Genomic DNA, 9,723 nt, shown 5'->3' on the forward strand with positions numbered 1-9,723 from the left:
CATAACCAGTGTTCGAAATACCTGTCTGCAGTCTGCAATCTGCAGATAGATTTTCAAGATTGCAGAAGAAAAATTTATACAATCTGCAATTTTGCAGCAGGAAAAATTGGCACTTGGGATTTGGTGCTCTTGGCCCCAAGGACTTCCAAAAATTTGTCTTCACTAATTTGCATATCAGTCAATAGTTCATGCTTATAAACTTGCAAGATTGTAGTATAGAGGCTTGTGTATTTGCAGAAAGTATTTCCAAATTGCAGAACAAAATTTTGACTCTTCTGCAATATTGCAGAGCACTGAAAAAAAGTATTTCGACCACTGTATAACTGCAAAGTTTATTCATGTTTCTGTCATAATGGTAGGAGTTCAGAAGAACATGTTAATTTGTTGAATTGTTCAGCCTCAGGTACAGTTTCTGGTTCGGACCCCTGCCTAAACCTGTGTACCTTTATCTGTAATAGTTACCTGTGCCTAAAATTTGTTTAGGTACACAGCTCTATACTTGACATGATGAGACATGTCAGTGTACAAAATACTTTTTTGAACCTGGATGCCCAGTGGGCAACCTACGGCAAAAATTAGGTTGCCCATCAGAATTTTAGGTTGCCCCACCTATAACTTATAAGTTACTACTTTCCTCAAATAAAGTAATGTTACATACATAAGCCTTTGACAATATTACAAACACTCCTTAGTTAACCGATACTAGTAATAGCCAGTAATACCTAAAATTAAAAAGCATCTGCCGGATACAGTGGTGCAAGCCAAGCGGGCATGACTTTTTTTTTGGGGGGGGGGGCATTCTTAAAATTTAGGTTACACAATGGGCTAACTAGGTTCAAAAATAGGTTGCCCCAAGTAAAATTTGGTTGCCCGGGGCAACTGGGCAACCAGGTATTTTGCACGCTTCATGTACACATGCCTGAAACAAAAATGTGATGAATGAAAAAATTTAGGTTGGTAACAGCAAGTTGTAAGGTACATACCAATCCTTCTGCGACCATCTCTAAAGTAGATGCCCTGTTCAGCTGCATGCAGGTCCCCTGGTGAGGGCGGGTGGTTTTCACTCTATACATTTGTACAGAAATCAAAAACAAGAATCAACAGACTTGTAGCACAAAGCCAAAAGATACTGTAAAAATGTCACTGGTGACATATGATAGCAGCTTGGAAAGCATGATATCTCACAATGCATGTATTAATATTGATTCATAAAAAAAAAAGACATGACATTCATAGCTTTTAAGGCATCATACTAGTACATGTATCAAAGATCAATGAAGATGTATTTCAATTTGTGCAATGATCACAAATCAGCAAAAATATAGTTATTTATATATAATATTGATACCAATATTTAATGTGACAGACCTTCATAACAGTTGCCCTTTGATTTTTTTTTAAATACATGTACAATGTATTTGAAAATCGAAGCTGGCATGGTGTGTTATGCCGAAGGGCGGTCATACCGGCTTTACTGATACAGATACATAAAATAACTGTCCAGTAGGGCAGCAGTGACTCTGCTACCTAATCAAAGCCTATGCAGTAAGAAAAACAGCCAATATCCCGTCTATCGACCCGGCTAACCTATTCATATCAATAACACCAGCAACACTGGAGCCGGGACCTTTCCTTCTCAGTCAGCCTGATGCAAGCACTCCACAAAATTGATTGAATGCCAGAAGCCAATTCAATAAAGGCAGTAAGACACAGTCCAAACTGGAAGAGATGATGACGCATGACGTCAATGCAGAATGATAGATATCGCGTCAGCCACTGTTGTGTCACAGATACCGGGTGGGGGTGAGGGAGTCTGATGGTATAAAAATTTGGGTACCAGTTGGCTGGACGCCATTAACTGATGAAGCATTATACCGAACTCAATTTCTTACATAGCATTTCCATAGCAGCGATAAGCAAGGTACTACCATGTCATAATGGTCCAGATGAAATAGATGGGCTATGCTTAACTCTGATGCAGAATTAAGCCCTTAATCTAAAATACAAAATCAAACTTGGCAGAGCAACATTTCGTCAGTTGGCAGGACGTCCTGCACTGATTGGATTTTCTTGGCTGCATGTCCCGAAGGCACAATCGGTAACGCGACCCCACTGGTTGGCCATATGGGTCAAATTCTGTGGATCTGTTGGCGCGAGTTCCGCGCGGCTCGGACATGTTGTGAGGGATTGCAGTCAATTCAGATGGTGAGGTTGAGCCAGCAGCCCTATGTATGTACATGTAGTGTATAAGGCCGAGCTTTAGGCGAGTACAAACCTCTGCACGTAAAAGAACCCAACACACGATAATCAAGAAGAATAGGGGTGACCTGGTGTAATCTCCAAGCAGATCATACGGTGGCAAGGCAGTATCCATTGGCCAGAGGAGTGTCCATTACTGCATTAGCCACCTTCAGTAGCCGTACAAACTCCTCTGACTAATACTGTCTTGCCACCGAAAGGGATCTGCTTGGAGATTAACCTGGTGTGCTTAGCTATCAGCATGAGCTGCTGCGAAGATGTATTATGCTAGTAATACTAATAGCAAGGAGGTTATATACAAGTATTTATTTATTTAACCTCCTTGGTAATAGTAGCAGTACTTGAAAAAGCATCACATGCATCACGTCAGTGGAGGATGAAAGTTGCTTTTTGGGGGACCTCTCAACTCTTGAGAAGCATTTTCAAGCAAATAATATATGATCACACAATTAGGCCTAAAAAAAATGTTGTGTTTCCTGACCAACCCTAGAAAGAACTGCCAACCCTGGCCTTTTTGGACCTACCCTTAGGAAAAAACTGCCAACCCTAGCCTTTTCTGACCAACCCCAGAAATAACTGCCAACCCAATTTTTCCCTAGGCCTCAGGGGGCATTTCTAAGCTATAATTTACCACACTTTCAGTCCAATCCAATTTCTTGGGTTATTGAGTAAACAATACACAGGTGTTTATATTGTACACCTGCTCTACCAGTATTTGTCTTGTACAACCACTTTCCTTTTCATGACCTGGGGGCGGACAAAGCAAATATTTAAGAAAGGACGCCAGTGCTGTTACTAGTATATGATACTTCGGTTTTACAAATGACCTATTTCATTGAAAATACAAGCTTTTGTGTACTGGAAACAATAAACCAGGTATCGTATGGCTGCGATGTCTATATGCAAGCGTTCCACTTATCTTATGTAACACAAATGCCACACCCACTCGCGGTAATTTTGGTGCCTTTTTTTACCGACCTATAATTTCAGCAAGGATTTTACTAAGTAAATACCATTTTCTGGTATCATTTGGTAAAAATAAAATAAAAGCCAGTCGTTCTGGTGTTTAGGTTTGTTGAGTGGCGTGGATGGTAACCTGTTAGTCAGAAGTGTCTAACACAGTCTTGATTATTCAGAATCGAAAATTAATGAGCAGGCGCATGTATATTAAATGATGCGACTAAAATTGGAGACCTTACCAGAGAGTCCTTGTGCACGAAGGCGACTGAATCGTCTGTACTTCCGTACGAGTCTAGGGCGATCCCTGCCAAGCCATTTTTCTCCGTCTTGGCCTTTGACAAGATGGAATTCATCGCATTCATGTTAGTACCGTCCGGGATGTCTTATTTACGTCCAGCTGAAAATGTTCCAAGTTTTCCCCGGAAGAAATCTTCAAGAAATCCAAACCTAAGGTCCACGCTCGACGTCTCACGACCCCCCGAGCATCTTCTGACAGAGTTCGACGTGTTAGAAACGCAGGGGGAGATTTTCTGAGGGAAGGAAAGTCTTATAACGGAGGTTCAGACGACAATGGCGGCGATTCTGACAGGAGGGCGGCCATGTTGGACATGGCAGCGCGAGCACAGCGTCTTTATGGCTTCGTTTAAAAAGCTCTAGACCGTGACACGAACGCCCTACCCACACACAACCTGGATCAGAATAAAAACAGAACAGATTACGATCTAAAACCTAGATCAGCAGTACACTCAGTTTTATCAGAGCGATTTTCTAATCCTAGAGGTAAAACAGGTCTCCCCGCACCCGATACGCTTGATTGATCTGCACAGGCGCAGTAGACTCTCATGCTAATTTTTCAGGTGGATGATTTTGCACAAAAGGTACGTCTCCACCAGACTTCTTTTGCGGGGTGAATAAATCGTAGAAATCGGCCTAAAAAGGATATTAATTGGCCAGAGAAGATAGCCGGCCAGAGAAGCTCCATGGAGCTATCTTCTCTGGCCAATTAATACCCTTTTTAGGCCGATTTCTACCATTTATTCACCCCGCAAAAGAAGTCTGGTGGAGACTACGAATGGCTTATTCTGGGGTCCATTTGAAGTAGTCTCCACCAGACTCCTTTGCAACCTGAATAAATAGTAGAAATCGGCCTAAAAAGGAATGTAACTGGCCAGGAGAGTTAGCTGACCATAGACTTGATAGAGGCAAATTGCAGATTAGACTGTAACTTATTATAGGCTCATGATCCAGAGACTTGGTTAGATTATTTATCACATTTAAAAGTTCTGAAATTCGTTTCAGGTCCTAGCAAGAGAGTTTTAATGTCCTTTTTCTAGTTAAAAATGGGATTACATTATATTATTTTACTAGAAAGAGAAAGACGATGTTCTTCCTAATAAACTGGTAAAATAATGTGATTCCTTTGTGTCAATAGTTAACGTTAACAGGTGTGAAAGTAGTTAACACCGTAATGGTTTTTGACTGCAATCCTTTTTGAAATTTAAAAAAAAAAATGTGATAAATACAGCTAAAGCTACCTCAAGATATGTTTGCTGATATGAGAAGTAAGAAATCCCGACCTATATACCTTCGAAAAATGATGTTAATATTTATGACTGGCACATTATAGATTACTAGTATTTTGAGTGAGAAAACTGTAACATGATTGTCAAGATGGAACATTCATGAAAGTACTGAGAATAGTCATCTAGTGACAATGTATAATTTTTTTTAATAAAAAATGTTACATTGTACTACAATGTTTGTGTAAACTTTGTTCCTTATACATCTAAATGCTAGTATGCAGCCTGTTATGAGTTTTTGTTTTGCTTTGTAGCTTTGAGCTATCATTGGCACCGAGGGAAGCTCGACCCAGTGAGTGAGTGAGTGAGTGAGTGTAGCCTTTGAGGAAATGGCATTTGTTATTCTTTGATACGCAGCTAGCTTAGTAGGATAGTCTGCAACATAGAATGCCACTGACAGCACTAGCCATCCTCTCTGTCACGGACCTGCATATTTGACATTCATGATCAGTTTTTGCTGCACATCTGTTTCTTCATGTTAGGTGGCGCATGTGAACTGTTTGTTGTACTTGCATAGCGTTATCTTGCATAGTCCCATCCCTCTAGCACTTTAGTTTGATATGTTCTTTATTCATTGCACAATTTCCAACATTGCACATTTCCTTGTTGAGGTCCTTACATCATGTTGCTCTTTTAATTGTGTTTTTCCTCCCTGCTAGTAACGCCTGTGTGAGCATATGTAAAGCCCTACAGTGGGTCACAACCCGCCGTACGTGCTTCTGCGTGCTGTCTACGTTCAAAAACGTGGGCAAACGTAGGGCATCCGTGCGTGGTGAGTACCGCCTCCGTACGGAATCCTACGGATTTGGGAGCACGCAGACACGCCGTAGAACTTTAAGTGCATGTAAAACTTTTTTTCTGCGTGCGGTCTGCGGATTCACTACCAGTGCGTGCGAGTACGGGCGACGCGCGTGCCCCGTACGTACCGTACGTAAGACGCACGTGTGAGTACGACCTCCTTACGCGGTAAAGTTGCAATCGCACAGAGATTGCACGTTGTAAGCACGTACAACTCACTTACCACTTGCGCAACGTACGATGCACGCAACCGCTCACGGCCAGACGTAGCGTGTACACCACACTCTTACACCTTGTGAAACCGTGCGAGTGACGTGTGTCGACGCCACTCGTTCCCCAGAAAAAAACGTAGCAGACGTAGCCTCCCAAACAACGTACGGACAAAAGCACGTACGGCGGGTTGTGACCGAGGCTTAAGTCTTCCCTTAAACGGTGGAAGCTATACGGAGATGTGATTGGAGTCTGCAACTGCTCCTACGCCAGCCCAATAATCTGTTTCTGTTCTTTGAATTATATTTGTGGGCGTTAAAAATTTCCAAGTAGATGTTTCGGTAGCCGCAAAAGGTAGTATGAAATTTGATACTGTCTTCTTGTCCCATATTATTAATTCCATCAACCAACGTCTGAAAGACATCCATTTTCAAACGTTCCTAAAAGAAATACACAATGATAACAAAGGAGGAGCTTCTAGAAACAAATTGAAATCCTACAGACTGTTCAAGACTACGTATAATGGAGAAAAGTATCTAAATCTCGACAACATCATATGACGGCATAGGACCGCGTCTACAAAACTCAGGATAAGCTGCCACAAACTACACATTGAAACCGGGCGCCATAACCGCACTCCCCTGGAACAACGAATATGTAGGTATTGTAATCTAAATAGGATAGAGGATGAGGAACACTAGTACTTTGTATTAGAATGCAGTTTATACAACGAAGAGAGAGCTGAGCTTGATAAACTATTGCAATGTATACTTAAGCTTCCCCATTTCATACATCTTAGCAACACAGATAAGTTCATATTTCTAATGGCTTTAGACAAACCTTCGACTATTAAACACATCTGTACTTATATCTACATTGTTACTAAGAAGCGAGAAGAAGCCAAATTATCGTCATTATTAGACTATATGTCCATAGTACATAGAATTAGCGCTAGCTTGTACATTGTATATATTCATTGCAAACTGTGACGTCTTTCCTGTGACCTGCACTGAACCCAGTGAGTATTTGCGTACAATAAAGGTCTTCATTCATTCATTCATTTTTGGATCATGGAGAAGGTAATTATAAGCGCAAGGCACTGCACACAGTGCACTGTCACTAGTGACAGACGATTGCAACATCTCAGATTGCACAATAATTATAGCTGTGCATCCTAGTAATAATGGTGTTGATTGAAGAATTGAGTAATTACTGTCTTTTAATATTATTTACGGATTCTTGCAAGGGTGATACGCGCTAAAGGTAATAGATCCTATTATCTTCAATGATCCAGGGTATGGAAAATACCCTCAAAGACCATTGAAGCTACTCTCCAACCAGAGGTTCGAGTTTTGGGTTATTTTTGGCGTGTTTTTTTGACATTTTTATCGGGGTTTCTTTTTTGCAATGGAATTTTTCTTTCACCAAACCCAAGCAGAGGTTCGGATTTTAGGTTATTTTTGGCGTGTTTTTAGACTTTTTTTTATCGGGGTTTCTTTTTTGCACTGGAATTTTTCTTTCACCAAACCCAAGCAGAGTTCGGGTTTGGGGTTATTTTTAGTGTGTTTCTAGACTTTTTCATCGGGGTTTCTTTTTTTGCATTGGATTTTTTTTTCACCAAACCCAAGCAGAGGTTCGGGTTTTGGGTTATTTTTGGTCGTGTTTTTAGACTTTTTTATCGGGGTTTCTTTTTGCACTGGAATTTTTCTTCTAGTTTAAAAAAGAAACCCCGATAAAAAAAGTCTAAAAACATGCCAAAAATAACCCCAACCCCGAACCTCTGCTTGGAGAGTACATTGAAGCGCGTATCACTCTGTGGAAAGAATGCGCAATGACTAGTAATCAATCAATTCATGAAGCAATTATTCCATGAACATAATTATTCTTAGAATACACAATCATAGTAATCATAATAATAACCTTCATCAACATGATCATAATAAGTGTGCCAACGGAGCTGTTGCAATATTGCGTGCCACTCATTGCCCTTAAGCTCGCGTGCACTGCCATGCGTTTATATAATAATCATTCTTCAAAAATCTTTCCATGTTTTCTTTCATCGCGATTGGACAGCTCATGAACATAATTATTCTTAGAATACACAATCATAGTAATCATAATAATAACCTTCATCAGCCTAATCATAATAATTGTGCCAATGGAGCAATATTGTGTGCCACTCATTGGCCCTTAAGCTCGCGTGCACTGTCATGCGCTTATATAATAATCATTACGTTTTTTCTTCTTAAAAATCTTTCCATGTTTTCTTACATCGCGATTGGACAGCTCATGGACATAATTATTCTTAGAATACACAATCATAGTAATCATAATAATAACCTTCATCAACCTAATCATAATAATTGTGCTGTTGCAATATTGTGTGCCACTCATTGCCCTTAAGCTTGCGTGCACTGCCATGCGCTTATAATCATTACGTTTTTTTTTTCAAAAACCTTTCCATGTTTTCATACATCGCGATTGGACACGTACAGCTCATGAACATAATTGCTACACAGGAAAATAAATTACGGGGTTTTATAAAGAGTTTATTTGCCGGCAGCTGAACCACGCAGTCTGTTCAGACGTCCAAGTTCTCGGATCCGACGGTCTTCAGGCAACAACTGGCTTCAATCTCCAAACAGATCCAGAGAGGATAATCCAGAGAGCAAAGGTAAGGCTGATATATAACAAACGGTTGGCTACTTGAACCGCTTCTATTAGTACTACTAGTACTTAGACCTGGAAATCTAATCTCCAAGCAGATCATCGGTGGCAAAAAGACAGTTATACTGTATCTAATTGGGCAGGCAGTATCCATTAGCCAGAGAAAGTCCGCGGCCACCGACGGGCAAAAAAACGAACAAAAAAAACGGCCATATATAAAAAGGTAACGATCATTCCCCCACAACCTCTGCTTGGAGAGCACTGAAAATCTGGCTCTCATCTTTTTGTACAACCAGAACACATCAGATGAAAATCTTGGCTATCAAAAACTGCCACTGCTGGTGTATGTACTGCTTCATATGGGATAAGATGAGCCCAGCATTTTTTGTAAGAAAATTTCCTCTAGCTATAGCTTGCTAGGGTCGCCAAATTCTTCCCCATGATAAGTTGCAAACAGCTACATAATATTTCAATTAACGTGTTAGAGGAAATATCTTATAGTACGACTACTCAGGAAAATTCAAGTTGTATTTGTTGGTCATCTTTGTAACGTTATACCCTCCACTCCGACAAAGTGTGAAGGAAAGGTTGACAAATACAAAAGACAACCTATCTCTTATTCCCTTTAGGCTGAGTGTCAGTCTTTTTAGCTTTCGTCCGCTCCCCACGATTCGCTTTATATGGCCGGTTGCGAATCGTGGGGAGCGGGCGAAAGCTAAAAAGGCTGACATTAGGGCTATATTCCCTTTTCTTATATTATTAATAACGCGTTTAACGGTATGATTTATTTATTTGGTCGGTCTAAAGGACCTTAAGGAAAGGCTATAAAAAGCTAGCATCTTTATTTATATAGTTGTAACAGTTGGGGGTTTATAGGCGCTACCAACTGACAGGGCCGATGGGTCTAGACCTTTTAGCCGAGTAGTTAGAGCGTCGGCGTGTGGTTTGGTCGTGGGTTCGAACCCCGGCCCGGGACCAGGTTTTTTTTATCTGTTTCTACTCGCTCCTCCTGCTTCTTACAGTGGTTCCCACACCGGCCCTGGGAGTTCTGGCAAAGACTGCCGCTCCAGGGATGTCGAATTTGTAAGATTCGAGGACAAATCTTGAAAAGAAATGGGGGAGTAGTGTAACAGTAAAGACGCTACCAACTGACCCGGCCGATGGGTTTAGACCTTTTAGCCGAGTGGTTTGAGCGTCGGATTTGAAGCTGGTGCTTTTATCTGTTTCTACTCTCTCCTCCTGTGTCTTA

General features: G+C 40.9%; 1 protein-coding gene across 4 annotated transcripts in view; it reads right to left on the reverse strand.

Moving 5' to 3' along the window:
• Positions 1-4,036, reverse strand: part of LOC109480012 (anoctamin-7-like) — a 45,165-nt gene extending 41,129 nt beyond the window's left edge. For all 4 annotated transcript variants that reach the window (XM_019782140.1, XM_019782139.1, XM_019782142.1 and 1 more), the window contains exons 1-2: positions 3,459-4,036; positions 984-1,065 (exon numbers count right to left, since the gene is read on the reverse strand). In XM_019782140.1, the coding sequence (XP_019637699.1) occupies positions 984-1,065; positions 3,459-3,581 (205 nt within the window). In that variant the 5' untranslated portion in view covers positions 3,582-4,036. The remainder of the gene's footprint in view (positions 1-983; positions 1,066-3,458) is intronic.
• Positions 4,037-9,723: the final 5,687 nt, after the last annotated feature.

Source organism: Branchiostoma belcheri, unplaced genomic scaffold (assembly GCF_001625305.1).
Source record: "Branchiostoma belcheri isolate BF01 breed outbred unplaced genomic scaffold, Haploidv18h27 scaffold5, whole genome shotgun sequence".
NCBI classification, from domain to species: Eukaryota; Metazoa; Chordata; class Leptocardii; order Amphioxiformes; family Branchiostomatidae; genus Branchiostoma; species Branchiostoma belcheri.